The 23,485-nt window shown below is 63.6% G+C and overlaps 3 protein-coding genes across 6 annotated transcripts; 1 reads left to right on the plus strand and 2 right to left on the minus strand.

Moving 5' to 3' along the window:
* Positions 1–19: 19 nt before the first annotated feature.
* AFMID (arylformamidase) lies at positions 20–3,042 on the plus strand. 3 transcript variants are annotated; one of them, XM_065735297.1, is made up of 11 exons: positions 20–111; positions 197–287; positions 455–559; positions 630–678; positions 866–951; positions 1,024–1,096; positions 1,441–1,538; positions 1,810–1,888; positions 2,100–2,249; positions 2,565–2,669; positions 2,829–3,042. In XM_065735297.1, the coding sequence occupies exons 1-11, from the start codon at positions 82–84 to the stop codon at positions 2,830–2,832; spliced, it is 870 nt and encodes a 289-aa protein (XP_065591369.1). In that variant the 5' UTR covers positions 20–81; the 3' UTR covers positions 2,833–3,042. The 3 variants fall into 3 exon arrangements, with proteins under 3 accessions (XP_065591369.1, XP_065591368.1, XP_065591370.1); XM_065735296.1 differs by having other exon boundaries at positions 2,114–2,249; XM_065735298.1 differs by lacking the exon at positions 2,100–2,249.
* Positions 3,043–3,882: 840 nt separating this feature from the next.
* On the minus strand, positions 3,883–6,781 carry LOC136047925 (uncharacterized). 2 transcript variants are annotated; one of them, XM_065735295.1, is made up of 8 exons: positions 6,630–6,781; positions 6,309–6,433; positions 6,075–6,158; positions 5,590–5,678; positions 5,219–5,404; positions 5,008–5,145; positions 4,732–4,924; positions 3,883–4,560 (listed from the first exon to the last, which is right to left on the minus strand). In XM_065735295.1, exons 1-8 carry the CDS (start codon positions 6,779–6,781, stop codon positions 4,229–4,231), a joined length of 1,299 nt encoding a protein of 432 aa, XP_065591367.1. In that variant the 3' UTR covers positions 3,883–4,228. The 2 variants fall into 2 exon arrangements, with proteins under 2 accessions (XP_065591367.1, XP_065591366.1); XM_065735294.1 differs by lacking the exon at positions 6,630–6,781 and having other exon boundaries at positions 6,075–6,553.
* A 13,490-nt stretch (positions 6,782–20,271) lies between these two features.
* Positions 20,272–22,323, minus strand: SOCS3 (suppressor of cytokine signaling 3). The gene is made up of 2 exons (XM_065735299.1): positions 22,239–22,323; positions 20,272–22,015 (listed from the first exon to the last, which is right to left on the minus strand). Exon 2 carries the CDS (start codon positions 21,946–21,948, stop codon positions 21,319–21,321), a length of 630 nt encoding a protein of 209 aa, XP_065591371.1. The 5' UTR covers positions 21,949–22,015; positions 22,239–22,323; the 3' UTR covers positions 20,272–21,318.
* Positions 22,324–23,485: the final 1,162 nt, after the last annotated feature.

Consider the following 23,485-nt stretch of genomic DNA (forward strand, 5'->3'; position numbering starts at 1 on the left):
CCTCGGCCCGGCCCGGCCCGGCCCAGTGCCCCGAGCCGGCCCGGCCGCCAGCGGCAGTGGGGCCGGGTGGTGGAGGAGGCCATGGGGCGGTGGCAGGACATGGCTCTGGAGGTGCGGGTCCTGCCCGGGCTGAGGCACGCTCCGGTACCCCGGGTCTGGCCGCCCTCCGCGCAGCCCCGCGTCCGTGTGCCCGCAGGAGCTGGAGGAGCAGTACTCGCCCAGCCGCTGGTCCCGGCGCATGGACAGCGAGAGCGTCATCCAGGCCCACGTCGATGTGATGACTGCAGGTGGGAGTGAGCTCTGCGGGAGGGGTGGGGGGAGTGGGGTCAGGGCCGGCCCCGGCCCCGGCCCCGGCCCCGGCCCCGGCCCCGGCCCCGGCCTCGTTCTGCAGCGCTTAGCACGGAGCTGTGGTGCTGTGTGCAGCCTGGGGGCTGATTCTCCCCTGGCCCTGCAGGAACACAGAGAGCTCAGGCTGCTGCACGGACCTTGCTGGACGTTCCCTATGGAGATGGGGATGGGGAAAAGCTTGACGTTTATTTTCCTGCGGACTCTTCTGAAAGTAGGTGATGGGCACGGTGGCTGAGGGGCTGGGATCATGCCTGTGTGCTTACCCATGCTGTGCTGTGCAGCCTTCCCAGTCTTTGTCTACATCCATGGCGGATACTGGCAGGACTTGAGGTAAGAGAGACTTCTGATACAGACAGACTCCCTTGAGAAGGGAGCTCCCAGGCCTCCTTTACATCTTCCTTTTCCAGAGAACAACACTAAACCCAGGCTTTGGTGTCCTGGACCCAGCAGCCATCCCTGCCAGCCCAATGGGGACACTTGTCCCCTGGAGCTCAGCAGCTTCTCTCTCCCCTCCCAGTAAGGACACATCGGGTTTCGCAGCCCCTGTACTGCTGTCTCAGGGCATTGCAGTTGTGGCCTTGGGTTACGACATCGCTCCCAAAGGTAGGCAGGGCCCAGCGGGGTTGTGACTTCCCCTGATGGCCTGGTGCCCACCTGGCTCTGCACTCTGCCCAGGCCACATGGATGCGATGGTGCTCCAGGTGCGGCGCAGTCTTGCCTTCCTGGTGAAGCAGTATCACAAGATCAGGTGGGCAGTGCCCGGTGTCCCTGTCCCCTCTGCCAGTAGCCTCTACTGCTTCTGTCTGGTCTTTCAGGCATATTGTGACCCTGTTGCTACTTGGGTGGTTTAGTCTATGGGGGTGGCTGTGACAGAAGCAGGATGGGGTGGGCAAGCCCTGAGTTACAATAAAGACCTCAGTGCTTCAGTGCAGCACCACTGTCTACACTCCCTTGTCATTGTACAAGGGCTCAGTTGATGGACTGGGAAATGTGGCCAGGCTGTGGCCCTTGGGACACTGCAACTGGGTTGTCCCCAGGCAGCACATTCTGTGCTGTTTCTTCACGCATTTGCTTATGGCTTCTTCTTTCTAGGGGTATTTACTTGTGTGGACACTCAGCAGGGGCTCACTTGGCAGCCATGGTCTTGTCCACGGATTGGACAGAATTTGGAGTGGTTCCAGATATCAGAGGTACAGGTTCCAGGTATTAGAGATACCCCTAGAGACCTCTGCTCAGCACCAGTGGGCTGCCCCAGAGTATCTCCTGCTTTCCTGTTCTGCAGTCTGTAAGTCTGATCACTTGCTGATCCAGCTGGCTGCAGCTTGCAGGTGCTGGGAGAACAATAATCTGAGCTGCTGATGCAGCTCAGGATCCTTCCTCTATCCCTCTAGAGTCATGGGGACTTGGGCATGAGGAGGCCTGAACTTCAGGGCCACTCACTGACCACGTGTGTGTTTGCAGGAGCTGTTCTAGTGAGTGGTGTGTATGATCTGGAGCCCCTTCTGCACACCTACGTGAATGATGCACTGAACATGAGCCTGTGAGTCTGTCTGCTGTAGGGACAGCATGTAGAAAAGGGCATGGGCAGCTTGTGAGCATATGTGGCTTTGGACAGCTCAGCCTGTGGTCAAACACAAGCAGCTTTGTGGCCTGCTCTGCCCATGCCTGCAAGCCCTGCACCCTCTGCCTTGCTGGTGCATGCTGCTGAGGGCATGGGGGTGCACACAGGCACACACTGGCTGTTACTGCAGTGTCTCCTCCCCAGGGAAGTGGCCCAGGGGAACAGTCCCATCCTGTCTGTCAAACAAGCAGTGCCTTTGGCTGTGTCCTGTGAGGTTCTTGTGGCTGTGGCCCAGCATGACTCCCCGGAGTTCCGTAGGCAGTCACAGGAATACTGCCAGGTGAGCTATGCAGGGATGCTGTGTGGACTGCCCTACTTATACCTCATCTGCAAACCCTAAAGTGAAGGGGGATTTGGCTTGGAGGCTTTTGGGCTGGCAACGTGGAGCTGCAAAGATGAGAGCAGGGCTGGCTGCTCTGCTGTACTGCCTCATGCTTTGGGAAGGTTCCTCTTCTTGCCATTGGGCCCAGCTCTTTCTTCCTGTCAGCTCTGGCAATGAAGAGCTCATGTGCTGTATCAGAGTGGTATTTCTGCAGCTCATGCTGTGTTCTGGGGCCCAGCTGGGTCCCCACTGCCATTGCTGATCTGCCCGCAGGCTCTGCGCTCGGCTGGTTGGTCTGTCTCTCTGTTGGATCTTGCCAGCGTGGATCACTTTGACATCATTGAGAAGTTGTCAGAGGAAACCTATGTCCTCACACAGGTAAGGGGAGGAGCCCATCTCCTGCAGCCATCTTTTGCTGTCCCGTGTACAGCTCAGATGTGCCAGGCTGGGAGGCACGGCAGTCGCAGTGGGTGTTTCCCCCAGCGTGAGGCGCTGTGGGGCCAGGCACCGTTCACAGCGCTTGATTCTTCTTCTCAGGTGATTCTGAACATGATTGCAAGAGCTTGATGACATGCTGGAACAAACTGAAGATGCAAATCGCAGCCCTGTGCAATGACAAGCAGCCTTCATGCACCCTGCCCTGTGCTTGTCCCTGTTTCCTCTTTCCCTGTGCCCATGTGGCACAGGGCAGTTGCTGCCCCAAAACACTGTTCTCTGTTCTGTAAGGGGCAGAGGAGCCTCCAGTGCTCCTCCCAGCCTGCCAGCAGCAGGCCCTCGCAGCAGGAAAGCTCTACTTAGCACAGGTGAGTGTCAGTGATGATGTTCCTTCATTGAGTTCCTGTGCTTTGTGGATGTTCTCAGAGCTGGACCATCAGCAGTGTGCAGGGCTGCCTGCCTGCCATGGGTCTGTCTGGTGACTGGATGCAGAAGTTTATTCCTTGGAGCTGCTTATTGCCAACACAAAATAAAATAGGAATAAGTGCTGCCTGGCTGGAAATCTTCTTGGGAACATGTAGCTGTGCTCAGCTATTGTGCTCAGCTGCTGCACAGTAAAGCTGTGGAGCCTGGGTCCTGAGGAGGGCAGTCTGTGGCAGGCAGTAGGGAGCACACTGCTCTGATAACAGCCCAGTCCTTTGTGCACACAGGGCAGCAGGGGCTGCAGATACACCGTCACAGGGTGTAACAGGAGCCTTTTTAGGAGCTGCCTGTGGACGGGCAGAGCTGTGCTAGGGACAGCCCTGGTGAGGCAGGAGCTCTGCTGCTGGGAAGTAGCCCTGTTCCTGTGTCTGTGAGGCACCTGCATGTTCTCAGGAGCACTTCTGCTTTCACAGATGCCTCCAGGCCTTGGCAGCATCCCTGCTGCAGAGTAAAGGGAGGAGCATCTTTGGGGGGAAAAAAACATTGTGTTGCCAAAACGTGTTTATTTAAATCCCAAATGCCTCATTAGAGCAGTAAGAACTGTGCTGAGCACAGCAGACTGCAGAAAACTCTTCCAGCCCTGCTGTTCCTGTGCAGCACAACCCAGAGGTCCTGGACACTGCTCGTCCTGCTTTGGCTTTGTGGTGTGGGCCGTGGCAGCCCCAGCTGCCGTGGGCTGAGGACTGGAGTGCTTGGGATAGCATTTGCTGGATGGGAATCAGCCTTGGCTGGGCCAGGCTGGTGGTGTGAGCTGTGGGCATGTTTGGGAAGGAACTTGCCTCAGGAGGTGTGGTGCTCCTTTGGGAAGCTGTGAACTGCAGTCTCCCTAGGGTTGGGTTTGCACACTGGCTTGCAGGGGTGGAGATGGTGCTGCAGCTGGTTGGGAACATGCCTGAAGAACGCAGTGGGAGGTCCCAGCTCCTTTGCCAACAGCTGCCTCAGCCCACATGCCTGCCTTCAGCAGCCCAGCAAGGATGGCCCTCCCACGGGGCTGGAAGGAGGCATGCTCCCATCTCCACTCAGTGCCCCCCTGTGCTGCGAGGACTGGAGCCCCAGCCCTGGGCCAACTTCTCCTGGCACTTCCTGGCCACAAAGCCCAGCTTGTTCAGAGCAAGCTCTGTGTCATGGGCTGAGACATCGCAGTGCCAGACCGCGCGCACAGTGCGCTCTGACCAGGGGAACAGCAGGATGCTGACACTGCAGCCCATCTCAGCCAGCTCCTCCTCGCTCACTGCCTGCAGGTATGCACAGAGCTCTGCTGGGGACAGCCCCTTCACTTCCACCATCACGATGTTCGTCTCTACAGCCTCCAGGTTGACGGAGCAGAGGGGTGAGTTCAGCTCCCGGACACCTTGAGGAGGGTGTAGGCTGTGAGGCTGCCAGCCCAGTGCCCCAGGAGGAGGCTGCTCAGGCACTGCCTCCCATCCACAAGCACAGGACTGAGCTCTGCAGCCGTGCCCTGAGCCTGCAGGGGTGTGAGTTTATGCTGACTACACCGAATGTCCTGAGGGAGCCGAGTTACCTTGAGCAAAGCGACGGGCGTTGTGGTGGTCTCTGCGCAGTGTTTCCCCTGCGTGCTCCAGCCCGATGCGGGCAGCAGCTGCCAGCACTCCTGCCTGCCTCATGCCACCTCCCAGCAGCTTCCGCACCCGCCAGGCCTCTGCCACAAATGCTCGGCGTCCAGCAAGCACGGCCCCGGCCGGGGCACCCAGGCCCTGCAAACCCAGGAGGGGTGGTGGGAGCGCTGCCTGCAGCCTGAGCACCACTCCCGTGCCCCGGGCTCCCTGTGTGAGCTCACCTTGGAGAAGCACAGGGACACGGAGTCGCAGTGCTGGGCGATATGAGCCGGCTCCACGTCCTGAGCCACCGCTGCATTCATCAGCCGTGCTCCGTCCATGTGCACCCGCAGCCCATAGCGCTCAGCAAGCAGGCGAACCTGGGTGGGGGGCACAGCTGCTGTGAGCTGTGCTGTGCCACGAGGACCCCCCTGTCCTGCCCGTGGCTCCCACCTGCTGTAGGTAAGCGAGGGGCAGCACCCGGCCGCCCGCTGAGCTGTGCGTGTTCTCCAGGCAGATGAGCTCAGGGCGGGGGTGGTAACGGCTGCCATGGGCCTCACGGATGGCCAGCTCCAGCTGCTCCAGGTCCAAGGCACCGTCAGGCAGGTCTGGGAGCGCCTGCGAGTGGACCCCTGCAACCTGCATGGGCAGCAGAGCTGGAGGGGGGGGGGCTGCCCTTGTGTCTCTTGTCCCTCAGTCTTCAGTCCATCAGCCCCAGTCGTGGCTTGTGCGATGCTGTCACAGGCCCGGAGGGGACCTCCGTGCGGCCAGAGGAGGGCAGCAGCAAGCCGTCGTCCACCCCCAGGCGTCCCCCACTCACCCACCTGTGCGGCCCCGCCGTGCTCGTAGACGTGCAGGTGGGCCTGGGCGCCCAGCAGCAGCTGAGCCCCTCTGCGCTGGCAGTGGCACATCACTGTGGGGAGAGGGGAGTGAGCACAGTGTGTGTGTGTGTGTGTCAGGGGGGAGGGTGGGTGCCAGCCCCCAGCAGGAAGGAGTTTACTAATCTGCATTGGAAAGGATTGTGTCCCCAGAGTGGTGCTGCAGTGCTGCAGCTTTCAGGTGCATGGGGCTGAGTGTGATGCAGGGTCTGCACCTGGCAGAGGAGTGGGAGCTGCTGCTGCCCCAGTCCTCCCCTGGTACCGTTAGCGTGGGAATTATAGCAGCTTTTTGAGCAGGACCAGGATGCTCCCAGAGAGGAGTGGGAGTGCTTGTACCTTCTCCATCCCCTGCTGCAGGGCCATGAACCAGCCCCCATCTCAAGCCCTGGGATGCAGAGCAGGGAGAGCTGCACTGAGCACCGGGCACTCACCCGCAATGAGGTTTGCCATTGTGGCCGTGGGTACAAAAAGGGCGTCCTCCATCCCCAGGATCCTTGCAGCCAGCTGCTGCAGCTCTGCATAGAGGAGATGCACAGAACAGGGGTGGGAGAGAGGTCTGCTCCACAGCTCCACGTGCCCCACACACATCCCCTCCCCAGCACAGCCCCGCAGCTCTGGCTTGAGGAGTGTGACAGCACAGCGGGGGCTGCTGGCCCCACACTCACCATTGACCGTGGGGTCTTCGCCGTAGTCGTCGTCCCCCACGGGGGCCCGGGCCATGGCAGCCCGCATAGCGGCGCTGGGCTGCGTGACGGTGTCGCTGCGCAGATCCACCACGCGCTGCGGGGCCCTGCGGGGACAGCGAGTGGGGACGGGGTGATCCGTGCTGCCGCACCGGGACACGGACTTCGGGAAGGAGCAGCCCACCCGTGACATCCCCGCACCGCTGCGCCGTACCGGACCGCCACCAGGTCCAGCACAGGGAACGGCTCCCTCCCCTCCCCCCCTCGAGCGGGGCCGAGCCCGGCCGCGACCTCCGCACGCACCCGAGCGCCGCTCCGCCCCGCAGCGACCCCGCGCCGCCTCCGGTCCCGCTGTCCCCCGCCGTGGCCGCTCCGCAGCGGCGGAGCCCCACTCCGTGCAGCAGCGCCCGGCGGAGCGCCGCGCCCGCACCGCCCGCACCGCCCGCCGCCAGCATCGCCGGCACCGCGGGACCGCCCCGCCGCAAGGGCTCCCGGGGCGCGTAGTCCGCGACGGGACGGACCCCGACCCGTCTGCCCGCGGCCGTGCGCTGCCCCGCAGAGCGACAGCACGGCGAGCCCGCTCCGGGGTCCCCGTCCCGGCGCTCCCGTGGGCGGTACCGAGCGCAGTTGGTCGCCCCGAAAGGGTCCCGAGGCAGCCCGCACCTCTGCCCCGTCCCCGTTCGGGTATGGCTGTGCCGGGGCGGGTTGGGGCCGTGCTCTCGGCGTGACCCGGTCCCTCTGGCAGATCCCGGGGGCACAGGGCTGCCAGCCCCTGCCCGGCCACGCGCTGCGGCTCCGCACGCACACGGAGCGGAGCTTTCGACGGGGATGGCTGCTGTGCTGCTGACGGGAAAGGCACAGGGTGACCTTTGCTGATGGGAATCAGCTCCAGCTTCTGGCTGCATCTGCCCTGCAAACAGCTGACACGCGGCCCCGTGGCACTGCCGGGTACACGCGGCTCAGAGCAGTGCTGGTGTCAGCTCGCGGTGCTGCAGCGCTCAGCACTTTCTCCTGGCATCGGGGAGGGGGACCCGCGGGCATCTGGCTGCTGCCGTAACCCTTGTGGTGCACAACGGCATGGCAGCAAGACCTCCACCTGTCCCCATCGGGCAGAAGGCTGCGTGCCATGTGGGATGCTGTGCTGGACAGAGGTGTCCTGCAGGGCTCCGCACCTTCCAGCCGATGCCGGGGGTTGGGTGCAGGTGTCCACCCCTCTCCTGTGCCATGGTCCCCACTGTACTGCCCATGCTGCCTTCCTCCTCCATCGCCCAGCTCCAGGCCCTGCATTGGAGCCCCCACAGCCCCTGGCTCGCTGCAGCTGTCAGCCTGCCGATGAGTGAGCCATAAGCAGTCCTTCACGGAGACGTTTTTCACACGCAGGGCCACATGTTAACAGTTTTTCTTTATTTACTGCCTCCATTTCCTCTTTGTTCCAGGAACTTGTCCTCCAACTTCGAGCCGCTCATGATTAGGCAAAAAGGCCTCTAATCTCCCCGATCTGATTTACCGTCACTGAGAGCAGGCGCTTCCCGTTACTGGCCCTGGACCTGGGAGCAGGGCCGGCCGCACTCTGCCGGCTCCCCGTGCCTCTCCTCCCTGAGGCTCCCCTGCCTCACACGCTGCCTTCCCAGCAGCTTCCTCTTCCAGTAAGCGTGGGGCAGCCCGGGGCCGGGGAGCGCAGCTGTGGCTGTGGGCAGGGAACTGCACCGTGCCCCACTGCTGCTCCTGGCACGTGGCAGCTCCATGGCACTCGCTGCACAGCGAGGCTCCTCGGCGATGCCCATGTGCTACGAGCCTCCAGGGCTCTGCCCACGGTGCTCTGTGGCCCCCGGTACCAGCAGCCCCCGGGAGGGCTCATGGCCACGTGTGGGGATGAGCCAAGGCTGCAGGCATGCGGGCAGTGGGGGGAATGCTGGCACCTGGCGGGTGGCCAGGGGGCTCGGTGGGGCTGGGCTGTGTGTGACTCCCACCTGGCAGCTCTGTCCCCACAGCTCCCAGCCCCACTGAGCTCGCAGCCGCTGCGGTCTGAGCTCATGCTGCGAAGGTGCCTCCCCAGGGCTAAAATTAGTTGCTGAGCCCTGGCCGAGGAATGGAGCCCGCATCCCGCTGGGGAGGATCGGGTTTCCCTACACCTCCCCCTGCCACGGGAGCTGGCAGCTGCCGGGGCGATTCCCGGAGCCGGGCTGGGCTCCCCCCTGCCTCCGGCCCCACAGGCAGCTCCGGGCACAGCCGGGCCCTGGCACCGTGCCCATGCCAATGGTGGTGCTGTCCTGGCCCCCACCACCAGCCCTGGGAGCTAGTAGTCTGGGGGCTGCTGCCTCAGCACATTGCCCCCCCCCGAGGAGGTCCTCGTGGACTGGGCTCCCCACGTGCTGCCCTGCTCCAACTGAGGCTCTTGGCGCTGGGTCCCACAGTGGGGCCGTTGTGGGGTTTGGGTTCCATGAGGTTTGGGACATGCTAAGCAGGGCTGCAGGGTGCTGGGTGAGGAGGGCTGGCCGCAGCGCCTGGCAGGGACTCGAGCCCTGGCCATGTGCTCAGGGTGTTTTCCTCCTGCGCTGCCTTGGCCCCTTGGCCTCGCCGTGTGCCCTGCAGGGTGTGATAACTCATCCCATGTGCTGGAGCCCGCCAGCCTGGAGGGCCCTGCTTGGATCTGGTGGGCAGGGGGAGCACGAATATCAATCATTCCCGAGCGGTGGGAGCCGTGGAGCCAAGTGATTTCCTACTGTCGGGAACTGCGGAGCGATGCCTGGAAGCGCTGGGACGTGCTGGGCTCCTGGCTCAGCCGGCCACGGGGACAGCCAGGCCTCGAGCACGCAGTGCTGTGCCGTGCTGTGCTGCACCGTGCCATACAGTGCCGTGCGATGCCACGCTGTGCCATGCTGTACCATGTGATGCCGTGCCATCTGGTGCTGTGCTGTCACCTACGCCAGGCGGCTTCAAGCTCTTTGGGGCGCTCCAGAACTGCTTACACCTGCAGCACTCAACGAGCCCGAGCCCAGAGCCAACCCCGCGCTGGGGGAGCACCGGCCCCTCCCGGCAGAGCGTGGCTCCCCGCCACCAGCGCTCTCCCCCGGGGCACCGCTGCGGCGCCGGTGCCGGTTCCTCCCGGTGGAGCGGTCCCAGGACCGGGTCCCGAGCCGCTGCGGACGGGGAGCCGGGCCCGGCGGGGGCTGCGCTGGAGGGATCCTGTTTGGGGGGGGGTTAGGGGCTCCGGCGATGCCTCGTTCCGCTGCCCGCCGGGCTGCAGCCGCCCCGCGCCGGGCGCCCCATCCAACCTGCCGTCCGCGGGGCCGCCCGGTGACCCCTCCCTCCGCCGGCAACAACTTTTCCAGTAAAACCACTGCAGAAATCCCGGCTTCCCGACAGGCCCGCCCCTTGGCTGCCTTGGGGGGGTAGGGGCCGCGCTGCGCTTAACCCTTCCCGGGCGGGCTCAGGTGGGAGCGCGGCGGGCGGCGGGCCGGGCACGGCCCCGGAGTGAGCGGGGAGCTCCGACGCAGCTCCGGTGCCCTCCGGGCCCGGCTGTGGGGTGTTGGGAGAGAAGAGATAACGGTGCCACCGCGGGAGGAGCACACGGAGCCCGGCCCCGGGGGGAACTTCGAGCCCCGTCCGTGGGTTCACAGGGAGCAGAGGGATGGCAGTGCCCGTGCGGGTGGTGCAGCCGTGCCCTGCGCTCGTTGCACGCGGGTCCCGGCTGCCTTTGTACCGTTGTGTTTGCACTGCGGTGTTTCCCTTCCCAAGGTGTTGCTGACACTGCGGGAGGAGGGACTCAGCCCCATGCAGGACAGCAGGAGCAGGGAATGAGCTGGGAGGGATGCCCGTGTCCGAGGGACCCGAGCGTGGCCTCCGCCTGCGGGGCGTGGGGCAGCCCGTGCCCCCAGCTGTCACTGTGTGGAGCTGCATGGTGCAGGCACTGCTTCCTGGGGGCAGCCTGAACCCCGTGGACAGCATCACCCACTGCTGTGGATTGGGAGGTACGGGGTAGATGAGCAAAAATGGGCAGAGGAGCCCGCTGCAGGGTGGGCACGAGGTGCTGCCTCAGTCCTGGAAGAGAGGATGCAGTGGGAATGGGCAGCACTTGGATGGATTTGGGACGTGCCCCGTGGCGATGAGCAGTGTGGGCAGCATCGATTCCCCTCTCACCTGATCCCTGCTGCTGGGAGTGGTGTGTGTGTGAGCCGTGTGGATGGGCAGGGATCCTGGCTGGCACCGTCCTCAGCCCTGGTATCTTGGGCAGCTCCTGCAGCTGCACGAGGGTCTGGGCTGGGCAGGGCACCCAAGGGAGCAGGGTGCTGCGTGGGGCTCAGTGCCACATGGTGCTGGCTGCCCGCTGTGCCCTGCCTGCTGCCAGCCCCAGCCCCATGCAGGCTGCTGCGCCGGCCCCGCCAGGGCTGAGGTAAGTGCTGTAATTGTTTTCTCTGTGGCCCAGGATGAATAATTGAGAGGTCTTTGAGGAGAATTAATTAGCCCATTTATTGGCAGTAAATGCTTTTCTCCAGATGATGAAATAGATCCCGCGCCACACACGGGGCAGGCGGATGCAGGCTGCTGAGGCTGCTCAGCAGTGTGCGGGGCCAGGGCTGCGGGGTGGCCGTGCCCTGTGCCCACCCCAGGACAGCAGTGGTAGCGGTGTTTCCTCGCACAGCTTTGTGCAGCCCCTCATGTCTCTTGCCCGCTGTGCTCTGTGCGGGGGCACCAAGGGGTGGCAGGCCCTGCCTGGATGCTCCCTCTGTGCTGCTTTGCACCAGAGACTGGAGACGCAGTGCAACGAGGCACAAGGGTGCAGAGAGCAGGAGCTGTGCCCCCATAGCTTCCCACTGCCTCCCAGTCCCTCCTGGGGGCTCCCACCCTGCACAGCCCCCGCTGTGTCCCCTGCTGCATCCTTCCTTGTGGCTGTCCCATGTAATGCCAGCCGGGCCTGAGGCTTGCATCTCCTCCACCTCTCCTCTCCCCGGGGTGTAAGGGGAAGGGCCATGCATGGCCTGAAATGCTTAAACAAGGATTTCCTTGTTGCTGCATGAGCTGTTTGCCTTGCTCCCAGGCCAGCCGTTAATGAGGTTTGGCAGGAGGCACTGGCAGCCCCAGCCATCGGATTTCTATAAATCAACCTGGTGCTAATGCACGGGGCTGGATGGGGCTGCTCTGCCTGAGGGAGTGGGTTTGCAGCCCATGGGCTGGTGGGTGCTGCCTGCTGAGAGGGGACCTGTGCATGTCCCATGGGGCCAGAGCTACTCTTTCATGTGAGGGTCAGTGCTGTCTGTGGGGTTGGCACAGCCAGATGAGCCCCTCTGGATTCTGGGGATGTTGGAGTCGGCAGCCCCAGAGGTGACTGCGGGGTCCGTCTGGGCTGTGAGCAGCTCCTGAGAGAGATGTAGGCAGTCCCTGGGCACAGAGCATCCTGGAAAGGTGGGTGGGGAGGGGGCCGTGGCTTCCCAGCAGGGCAGCGGGAGCGGCCCCTTCAGCCGTTGGTTTCCAGGAAAGTGTAAAACAAAATAAAGCAGTTCCCCATGGCCAAAGTCCTGCTGCGTCCTGGTCCTTGCCCCTTGCCTCTCTTCCTGCAGAGACCAGAGAGGTTGCTGTGTGCTCTGTGCCACTCAGGCAGGAGGATGGCATGGGGACGGCGTGGGGATGGCTCAGCCCCATGTGTGCCCTGCCGTGGGGGTTGCTGTGGCTGTGGGGTTGGGGTGGTGGCTGTGCCAGGGCAGTGCAGTGCCCACAAACCTCAAGCATGATGCATACCCAGCATCCCCCTGCACCAGGCATGTCAGACATGCAAAGCAGGGCAGGCAAATCACCAGCCCTCCGGGAAGGAGCACTGCAGCTGTGGCTGGTGGCCCCACATGGGCCACTTACACCAGAGCTGCCTGATGTGCTGTTGCAGCAGCCAGCATAAGGTGGTACAGGGGATGCAAATCTGCAGCACTGGGCTGCATCCCCCAGCATGACAGGGTTGCTGTGAGCAGGGCTCACTGAAGGTGATTTGCATGGAGTGGGGCACTTGGGAAGGTGACTGACTCCCTGTGCATGTTGCTCCCAGAGCATGTCACTCTCCTCTTGGTGCAGGAAAGGAGATGCTGGACGTTATCTCTGTTTCCTCACAGCAGTGTGCTCAGCTCTGGGGCCATCGGGGCTGCTTGCTCTCCTCACCTGGAGCTGCTTTTGATTCCTTGGGACCTGCAGGTCCCTGTCACTCTGGGCAGCTCCCCAGCAGCTCCTGCCAGCTTTGCTCAGCTGTGTTTGCTAGAGCCCCCTCTCCAGCTGGAGCTCCCCACTGCCCTCCACCTGCTGCCCCACTCAGCGTCCCCTTCTTGACCCAGGGTGGGTGGGCTCAGCACAAGTCAGGGGCGGCAGTGCACCCCATGCGTGCCAGGGCAGACTGGGGATGCTGGGCAGGAGAAAGGGAGGGGGTGAGCTCACGTGGGCAGGTTCAGGAGAACAGAGATGGGGCCATGCATAGTGGCCATGGGGCTGGGGGCAGCCCTGTTACTGTAAAGCTGCCGGGCAGCTGCCTTAGAGGAAGAGCCGCCAGTCTCAAAGGTGACGTTTCAGTTCCTGCTTTGAATGTATTTCCCTCTTTATCAAGAAACCCCTCTTCTCTCACTGGGAAGGAGTTTCTGCAGCGTGTAGAAACCGAGAGAAACCCACATCCACACAGCCTTGCCACCCACCTGGGCTCGATGCATCAGCTCCTGTGGGGGCACCCAGGGGGATACCCTGGGGTTCTGCAGGGGAGCTGCCCCCGACTGCAGCCTCCACTGCTCCCATCAGTGACCCGCAGTGCCGCCAGCACCGACTGCTGTGTGAAGGGGGAGCACTGCTGGGACCGTGTCTCTGCTGCAGATGGGGATGAGCATTTCCCCTCCTCCCAGCACCTGCCTGTGGGTGCAAGCACAGCTGGGGGGCCCTGAGCTGTGTCTGTCTGCTGAGGTGACAGCTGACAGCAGCAGCAGCCGCACAATACTGAGCATGGGCAGGGATAGGGAGCCCAGAACTCCACTTGTGGCTGAGGTGGCCCGGGGCCCCAGGGGCATCTGCACCGCGCTGAGAAGCTGGGCTTGTCCCCTGGTGGCTCCGAGGGCCCCGCTCCTTGGGCAGGGGGTGGCCACCGGGGGGGGGACTGTGCCCCACTGTAGTGCTGCAGAGGTGGCCACTGGAGCCGGGGAGCATCGCACGTGTGGGCGGTGGGAACGGGAACCTCCTGCATGGGCAGTTGTGCAAGGAGCAGGGACACACTCCGCGCGTTGGTTCGCACACACCCAGGGAGGGCACGGGCTGTGACTTCCCTGTGGCCGTTTCGAAATTCCACTGCTCTTACAGAAAAGCCCCTGGGCAGAATTCCTGCAATGTGTGATTCATCCCGCCAGGCTGGAAGCAATGACTGCGCCTCTCCAGTAAACCCTCTTCAGCCAAGCAGATGAAAGGGGCAGCGAGTGCTGCTGAGCCCTCGTTATCACCAGAACCAGATGTGGGGTGATGGGGCTGCCCCCAGCCCCCGCTGGCATCACTGCATTGGCACAGCCAGGGATGCCAGGGACAGCAGCCAGAGTGCTGAGGGACCATGGGTGCTGAGCACTGGGTTCCCTTCGTGTTCTCATCCCCACGTGGTCCGGCTGTGTGGCCCTGCCACCATGGCCACGACTGCACCAGGTGCTTCGGTGGGACCGTGAGGGCACTCGGGACAGCCCCTTCCAGGAAGTGTGTGCAAGGGCAGCCAGGCTGCAGAGTTCCCGACAGCAGCTCTGGTTTTAATAACAGCAAATCAATGGATGCCCGATTCCAGCCAGGGCAAACCCCTGCTGCCTCCTCCCCAGGGCCTCCCAGACAGGTGGGATGCTACAGGGGCAGGGAGACAGCATGGGAGCACAGACCCCACACAGTGCACCTGCATTTCCCAGTGTCTGAAGGTCCCATATTACTCAGTCCCTGCTGCTCACTGCTCCCCAGCTCTGCCTGGTGCAGCTTCATTGTGTGTGGGGGTCCTGGCAGCCCCGGTGCCCAACCTGTGCCCATGCAGGTGCTGCCTGTGGGTGCTGCTCTGCCCCGGGCACTTCCAGCTGCTCCCAGCTGCTCAGCTGCCTCCAGCCCCGAGCTGTGATTCAGCCCCCCTTCCCCGCGGGGTTTGCACAAACCTTTCTGCTCTCTTTGTGCTTGTTTTGAGAACAGATTAGTCATGGTTCTTAACTGGCTTCCAGCAAACTGCACAACGGCACCATGGAAAAACGAGAACAGCAAAGTGATGACTCAGCAGGGCTCACGCTCCTGTCCCCTGGGTGCCAACTGCCCCATGCTCCCGTGCGGCCCCAGGGATGGTGGGGGACCACCCAGCGGGCACTGCCAGGCAGCCGTGCAGGAAGGGCAGCTTGGGGGGCATCCCTGAGCCCCCCTCTGAGCCCAGTTTTGTGGGCTCCCTGCTGGTGTCTTGTTGCCCTGCTTGAGGCAGCTGGAGCACCCTGCTCTCCTGGAGCACCCTTCCCACCCATGCAGGGTCCCACAAGGCTGCAGCCCTGTACCAGCAGGCACAGGCAGGGGCTCAGCTGGCACCTCGGGCACCACGGCCCCTCCTGCCCAGCACCTGTGCACCAGGGCTGGGTGAGGAACAGTAACTCCCGGGGTGTACTTACTGTACCTCGCACCTTGCTCTGCAGCACTTTATTGCCCAGCCATGGCCAGCTGCCCGGAGGCACGGCACTCTGCCAAGTCTCCTTGCCAGGTGGCTTATTGTGATCCCATGGCACTGGACACCAACTAGCGTTGGCTGCCAAGGATGAACAATATAATTGCTGGAATTACAGTAAAGTGCTCCCATTCCCACTCATTAACTGCTGAGATGGGGCCCCTGGGTGCTTCCAGGGAACATCTGCTCCAGTTGTGACCTCTATCAGCTGCACTCCTGTCCTTGCCCAGTGTGGTGCCCCCAGCCCAGATGGTGCCAAACAGGGACTGGGTCTGTTGCCCCCAGGGCTACTGTGTACAGAGCATGGCACCAGGATATGCATGGGCTCCTGGATCTGTGCTGTGCCTGGCAGCGGGTTTAATGGTGCCCTGCTCAGCTCAGTGTGGCAGCACTGCACAGCAGTCAGCATGGGGTGCAGTCACTGGGCTCTAGATACAAGCACACAGTGGTTGCTGCTTCCTGGCCAGCCTGGCTGCAGGCATCCTGCTGCTCCATCCCCTCCACAGCCTTCTCTGCAGCACTGGCATGGGGGCAACAACGGGACAATGCTCCTGTGCCTGAGCCAGGAGCACCTCTTCAGCCCTTTCCCTTTGCTCCATCCCTTGGGCTATGACCTGGTATGGATGCAGACTGGAGCTGCTCTCTGCCCACGCTCTCAGGAGCTGTAGGACAGGCACAGTGTGCCAGGCATGGGGAACCCCAGGGCGTCATGTACCAGTGGGAGCAGGCAGACGAGCAGAGCTGGGCAGGGAGCAGCAATGCCAGGCCCACAGATGCCAGGACCACGTGCAGTCACCCTGTCCTTGGCTGTGTGTGAGAATCACAGCTGCCGGCTCCTGCGACAGGGAGGAGGCCAGGGCTGATGTGAGGCCAAGGGATGCTCCAGGGCTGGGGTTTGGCACCTGCCCATGGCTGTTCTGCCAGGGTCATCTGAGGACGCCACACTGCGCTCAGCAAACACACCCAGGGCAGCGGCAGCCCACTGCCTGGAGCCCTGCAGGGACCTCCCGTGCCATGCCGGCAGTGTGCCTGTGCCCAGAGTCACCGCAGCCACTGGTAGGCATTATGCCAGCTCTCCCTGCCATGCAGGTGCAGGAGCAGCACTGTCCAGGCTGAGGTCACCGCTGGGGAGAGGGGGAGTGAGCAGGGCTGGCACAGGGAAGGCATGGGATGGGATCTGCATGCATGCTGGGACCCTCAGCCCACCCTGGGCACAGCTGTGCCAGGGCAGCACCCAGCGCTGGGCCCATGGCATGGGCAGGAGTGGGGCTGGTAGGGACGTGTCCCACAGCACCTCTGGCACTGGGCTGCTGCTCCTCATCCCTGGCTGTGGCCCCAGACTCCTCTTGCGGCTTCCATTGCCACAGCAACGTGGCTTTGTTTGAAATGTTCCTCTGAAATGTCAGGACTTTCTTGGGCCTCCAGCTGCTGTGGCCAGGATGAAAACTTCCTCTGTTGCTCTGGAGATACATGGGGGGGGAAGGGGGTGGGGGGTGCTGGAGAGGGCTTTCAATCCCAGAGCCTGCCCCTGGGGGCAGTGGGAGCTCTGCCTGTGCCGCTGTGGTGCCCGATGCCCATCCTGTGCTCTCAGCCCTGGCAGGACATGGTGGGCCTGGTGTCATTTCTCTGTGTTTGTGCCACCCCCAGGAGCATGATGGCATCCCAGGGCACCGTGTGCTGCACCCTGTGGACAGCAGGACCCCTCTGTACCCCTGCAGGGATGGGAGCCATGCACAGAGCTGGCTCCAGGGCCACATCACTTGCCAGCGTGGGCTGCACCCCGTGGCACAAAGCCACCAATTCCTGCCACCAGGGCTGGTACTGCCCCCAGAGATGGTTCTCAGGGCACTGTGTGCGGGCTGGGGGTAGCTGGACAGGGGACACAGCACGGCCCTGCAGCCCCACTCAGCAATGGGGTCTGGTGGGTGTGCCAGCAGGAGGCAGCCTGGGCAGCACAGCCTTGCCAGCAGCCATGCTGATGGAAGAAGTGAGGAATCTGCAGCTGCTGGCTCCCTGCGCCAGTTTACTGTGGGTCTCGCTGGAGATACAGCAACAGAGAGGGGTTTCCATGGTGACTTACACAGGCCTCTCTGTTAACTTCTACAACCCAAAACATGGCCTGGCCCAGCACAGGGTCCCGCTGCTGCCATGAGCTGCCTGCAGCCTGGAGAAGCCAGGGATGCTATGGGGCACAGAGCACCCGTGGGCCTCAAGGACACTGCAGCTGCGGAGCTGCTTCTTGGCAGCACTGTGACCCACTGCTGCCCCGAGCCCATGGCCAGCCCCGCAGCACTGTGCTGTGGCTGAGTTCCAGCTTCCCAGCAGCACGTGCCAGGGAGCAGACATCTCGGTCCCTGTTCCCAACTGTCCCCACGGCCCTGGCCCCACAGGAGGAACTGCCATGTAAGGAGCAGGTGGTGCCATTTACAGTAAGTCCCCGGCTGCTGCACAGCCCTTTCCTGCATCCTACTGGGAAACGTGGCGGTGGATGTGGGAACGTCCTGGCGCGGCGGAGCGTGGAGCGGAGCAGGAGGAAATGCGTGAGGGGTGTGCCGTGAGATCGGGGTTTGCTGCATAGCCCTGGTGGGCAACAGTGCTGCTGCTCACTGCCACCGACCCCCAGAGTACTGCGCAGCTGCTCCTGCACCCAGCCCTGGGGCAAGGCATGGAGACACCAGTGGTAATTACCTGTCAGCCCAGGGGTGCTCCGTGCAATGCTGACCTCCCTCCATTCTCGGTCCCTCTGTCTCTCCATCCCTCCCAGCTGCTGTGGGCTGTAGGTCATGCCTGCTCCTAGGGTTGGCCTTTCTGATGTGTTGTCCAATGGAGCATCACTGGGATGGTGCCCAAAGTGCAGCTCGGGGCCTCTGAGCCCACAGGCAGTCAGCATGGGTAGAGGAGCTCCAAGCAGAGTGCTGCCCTCCTGCCACAGACACCGCTCCAGCAGAGACACGGAGCTGCTGCCTGCACTCCAGTGGCCGGGGCAGGCTGCTCTGCCCCGTGAGGGACTGCAATGCCCTGAGAGCCTGCCCTGCTCCTTGGGGCAGCGCCCTGTGTGCCTGCCCAGACTCCAGTGCACTCTAGTTACCTATGGGAGATCTGTGTGCCCGGCAGAGCCCTCCCAGCTGCCTGCTTGGCTGGGGGCTGTCTGGCAGGGACAATCACAGGCTGCAGTTGTTTCCTGTTTTTGGGTCTGCAGATGCTGCTACGCACCACGGAGTGGGTTTCCTGCCACCCTCTGACCCTGGAGGGCTCGAGTTTGCCATCCTGGTGGATACTTCCTTCTGATGCCAGTAATCTGCCAGCAGCATGGAGGGAAGAGCCCAGCCGGGGGCAGGGTGTGGGTGTGGGGGTCACTGGTGCAGCCGCTTGTCCCTAATTCCCTGGCTACATTTGCAGTGCCCAGGGCTGATCCCCTTATCTCCATGCTGGGTCCATGACCATTAACACCGATCCCCTGCACACTTCCCTGGCACTGCGTGCCCCATGTGCAGCCCCAGCTCATGCTGGAAGAGCTCTGCTGGGGGCTGGTTCCCCTGTCCCAGAGCAGGGGGCTGTGCACCACCTGGGCTGGACGGCTGCACAGTGCAGAGCTCCACGACAGCAGAGCTCTTGGGAGCCCGCTCCCACAGCCGTGCACTGGGCCATGCTCACTGCAGAGCATTATGTCCCCTCCGGTGCAGCAGTGCTGCTGTGCAGGGCTGTGCGGGGCGTCCTGCGGAGCTCAGCGTGGCGGGGGAGGGGGTTGGGGGGAGGGAGGGGAGGGGGGGCTGTCTGCTCGCGACAAGCTCGAGCGGCCGCTTGCGTAAGTGGGGCCAAGTCCGCTTGGCTCCTCTGGGAAGGAGAGGGGTTTGTGAAACGTTCAGCAGGGATTTGCCCAGCTCGCCGCTGCGAGGTTGGGTGTGTGCCAAGAGCCCCGCGGGGCTCGCACTGCTTCCCGGACTCCAGGCTCAGCTGCGGGTTGCAGCGCAGTGCCGCGGCGCGGGGCCCTTGCTGGGAAGTGCAGAGCTGGGGCTGTTCTCATAGGGATGTGGTTTCAATGCCCTGCCCCGATGGGACGCTGCCAGCCCCCGTGCTGGGAGCCTGGGGGTGCTCAGCCCTCTGGGGGCTCCCATCTCTGCCGTGCCCGTTCCCAGCCCACGCGAGGCAGCTGCTGTCTGCCCCGGAGAGCAGGGATGCCCGCTCCTGTCAGCACATTGGGTAAAACATCTTCCAGGTCCAGCTGTATGCTCCTCTGCCACAGAGCCCACTGCACCCCCAGCACTAAGCAGAGGTGCGGCAGCTCCATAGAGCTGCGTTACTCCCGGTCCATCCCAGTGATGCTGTCCCACGGCTCTCCTCGGCTGTCCCGGTGCTGCCAGGGGCCGAGGAGTGTCGGGGGAGCCCTGATTGGGGATGTGCCTCAGCAGGGCCTGGCAGGCGGCCACACGCGTGCGTGGACATTCCTCGCATAGCTCCGGCGGGCGCCCGGGCAGGCTGCGAGGCGCTTCCTGGCAGCCCACGAGCTGTGGCCCCGCAGAGCAGCACCAAAATAGTCACTGGGACTGCGCCGTGCCCATGGCCAAAGGCAGGCATGCTCACCACCCCTCTGCTCCAGGGCAATTCCTAAGGGAAACCTCTTCTCCGTGGCTGGGGGTTCCCCAGGTGGGAGCACGGGGTGCAATGCTCAGATGGAAATGCCCAGCACCACGCACGTGGCCATGGAGATGCTGCGGGGCACAGAGGGTGCTCGGGGTGATTTCTACCTCTGTGCCTCTCACACTGCATTGCTCTCAGAGCTCTGTGCCCACCACATGCCCCCACGCCTCCCAAAGCTCCCTGCAGGATGGGATGCTCAGCACTGCTCTGCGGGGGATGCCTTCACTCGGGACTCTCCGTGCCATGATCCATCCTCTGCAATGAGCCCAGTTTCTCCACGCCCGGGGACAGGTCCTGTGTTCCAGGGGACCCTTCGCAGCCGCACTGTGTGTGCTCACAGCCGGTCCTGCCCCGCAGCGCAGCGATGCGGTGGGCTCACACATACCTGAACGGTGGAGCAGCGCTTACGCACGCGGGCGGTGAGTCACTTGTGGCAGGAATCACCCAGCACCGCGGCTCCAGGAAGCCGGCACTTACGTGGTGTAAACACAATCCCGGCGTCGCACGAGGGCAGTGGCCAAGGGGGAGACGTGCGTCATGCGGGGGGGGGGTGGGAGGTGGACTGGGAGTGGACGGGGGGCACGGCCTCAAAGGGCGAACGGGAGGAAACAGACCAGATTGGGGAGGGGGGGGATGTTCATTAAAAAATAGTGCTCTTTATTATAAATTATGGAAACATTTCCTTTCTGAATATAAATATAAATATGTGCAAAGTTTCATCTGAGTTTTGGTTTGGTTGAATTTCAAGCATGGTTTTGCTCAGCCCTCAAGGCTGGAGGTGAAGATGGAATCTTTATAAAAGACAGTGATTCACATAGGCCTGTAAACATCCCTTCGGTTCAAAAGAAAAAAAGAACAGAAAAAAAAAGGATAAAAAAGCCAAAAAAAACCAAAACAAAACAAAAAAACCCAACTGCTTCTCCAGACAGACGCAGATGAGCGCTCACAAGGGGTGCACTCGGGGCATCCTCCTGCTGTGATCCCATGGGCACCGGTGCCCCACGGTGCTCTGTGTATGCCACGCTCAGGAGTGATGGAGCAGCTCTGATATCCACAGCCTTTTGGCCTCCACGCAGCTGTGAGCACGCAGGATTCCATCGTGGCATCAGGACCAGCTGTTCCCCTCTGGCTTCACGGTGTGCTACCAGGACCGATACTTTCCAGCATCACTGGACAACGTGCAGTAACCCAGACTGGGAAAATATTAAGGCTTAGTCTCCTGGAAAATGGCAACGAGGGCAAAAAGGCAGCAACCTCCGAGCCTGGGGCCTGGTGTGAAAGGAGCTTCCACAAGGAGGCAGCAAGAGGTAAAGTACAGTACGGGCAAAAACCACTTTCCCCTTAAAACCGAGGAACGGCTTCAGGCACCAGCTGGACCCTGGTGCGCGTCCTTCTCTTGGGCACAACTCCAGCACAGTCCTAGCGGGTGCATCCTGGGTTGCCCTACAGCAGCTGTAGTGCCAGGCTGCACTACAGCAACACCCACAGTCTGACTGGAGCGGCCCCATTGCTTCGGAGCATCCCCCAGAACAAGGCTCAGCCCCAGCTCCTCAGCAGCTCATCCCTGGTGCTCTTCTCCTTGCATGGGAGAGGCTGCTTGTGCCCTGCATGTCCCTGCTGCCACGGGCGTTGTGCCCGTCCCCTGCTCTTGTGCTTGTAGCGTGACCTCCCTCCAGCAGCCCCTTAGAGGGGGGCATCGTACTGGTCCAGAAACTCCTTGATAGGGGCTGGCAGCTGAGTCATCTTCTCGTAGGAGTCCAGGTGCCCGTTGACAGTCTTGCGGCAGAGGTGCTGCAGCGTGGAGACGCTGGAGGAGAGCGGGCGGCTGAGCACCAGCGGGATCTTCTCCCCACCCGAGTAGATGTAGTAGGTGCGCTTGGGGTGAAGGGCCCCCCCCGGCTGCTCGGGTCCAGCGCAGGGGGTGGGCGGCATGTAGTGGTGCACCAGCTTCAGCACGCAGTCGAAACGGGGCACGGGTTGGCTGCTGCGCGGGTCGCTCTGCAGCGAGAAGCTGCCGCCCTCGCACTGGATGCGCAGGTTCTTGGTGCCCGACTCCGTCTTGACGCTGAGAGTGAAGAAGTGCCGCTGGTCTGAGCTGTCCCTGATGAGGAAGGTGCCGGCGGGCTCGGCGCTCAGCAGCACGTTGGCCTCGCCGCCCGTCACCGTGCTCCAGTAGAAGCCGCTCTCCTGCAGCTTGCGCACGGTGTTCACCACCAGCTGGTACTCGCTCTTGGAGCTGAACGTCTTGAGGCGCAGGCTGGTGTCCAGGGGGCGGCTCATCCCGGCGGCGGGGAACTTGCTGTGGGTGACCATGGCGCACGGAGCCAGCTTTGCGCGCTCGGGATGCTGCTGCCGGGAGCAGCGGCCGCTACACCATCACCTGCGGCACAGACGGCGGTGAGACCCGGCGGACCCGAACCGACCCCCCCCTCCCCGGGGCACCCCCCGGCCCGGCCTTCCCGCCTCCATCCCGGGGCACGGCCCCCCCGATCCCTACTCCCCAGGACACGTTACTGACATCCCCACCGAGCGCACCCTATGTCCTCAACGGGGGGACCCTTCCCACCTCCCCCGTCCCGTCCCGTCCCGTCCCGTCCCGGTACCTGGAGCGCAATGCCGGTCTCGGCGGCGGCCGGGCTGCGGGACTCGGTGCACGGCGGCGGGCGGCGGCGGAGCTGCCGGGGCCGCCCGGGGAGGCCTCTTATAGCGGGCGGAGAGCCCGCCCTCGGGTTCTTCCTGGAACTGCGCGGCTTCTTGTAATGCTCCCCGGCGCCCTCCCCGCGCCCCGCCCGGCTCGGCTCGGCTCGGCTCCGCGCCAGGCACCGCCGGCCCATTCCGGGCAGCGCGGCCGCCCCCTCCCGCTCCCATTCATGCTCTTTTCCTTCTAAGAAGAGGTGAGTCCCCAGCCAGCCCGGGGACCGCAGCCCCCTGCCCGCTCTTCCCCTCCCCCCTCCTCTCTCACCCACCCCCCAAACCCGAGGAGCGCGGCGGAGGATCGGGGGTCCCGAATCCCCAGGGTAAACACCGCGGGACCCCCTGTTCGCACCCCGACAGCCTCCGCCTGGTGCAGCGAGACGCCGGGCCCGGCCGCCCCCATCCCGCCGCCCGCAGTGCCCCGGGGGTGTGGGGGTCCGGCAGCCCCATCCCCGCGGGCAGGGGATCGGATGTCTCCGCGCGACCCGAGTTTATTTCAAGCACGACATTCCGGGCTGCTGCTGCTGCCCTCGGGTGCACTTCCCAGCAGAGCTGCAGGGAAGAACAAACGCCCTCGGTTTGCGCCTTTGGGAACTACCGGGGGTGAACCCCTCCCGGCGGAGGGCTCCGAGGGGCGGCCCCGCTCCGGGGGGTGGGGGGGGTTCGGCGCTGCCCACTCCCGGGGCTCCGTACCCCCCGCCACGGGCGATCCCCCCACGCTGGGGACGGGCAGAGCCCGAGTGCCGGGGTTGGGAGGGGGGGGGGATAAACTCGAGATCCCCCCGCGGGTCTCGGGGACAACGTCGCGTTTTCCTTTAGGTACTGTCCACGCTGAGCGGACAACAATCCGCGCTCTGTCCCTGGGTTTTATTTTACATGATTCACTTCGCCCCGGAGGAGCCGCTGCCCGTGCCGCCCGTGCCAGCCGGGAATAAACACGCGGAGCGGTTCTGGGAAGCGCGGCTGCGGTGGAGCGGCTGCTCCGAAACGCGAACGCTCCCTGGAGCAGTGCCTGCGCCGGGCGGGGCGGGGGGGAGGCGGGGCTGCCCGGCTCCGCTCCCCTCCCCCAACACCGCGAGCCCTCGGCGGCCCGGAAGCGGAAGCGCGCGGCGGCGCGTCGCCATGGCAGCGGGCGGAAGCGGAAGTCGCAGCGCTG

Source organism: Cyrtonyx montezumae, unplaced genomic scaffold (genome assembly GCF_038088225.1).
Source record: "Cyrtonyx montezumae isolate F1298 unplaced genomic scaffold, pur_monq_1.0 scaffold_19, whole genome shotgun sequence".
NCBI classification, from domain to species: Eukaryota; Metazoa; Chordata; class Aves; order Galliformes; family Odontophoridae; genus Cyrtonyx; species Cyrtonyx montezumae.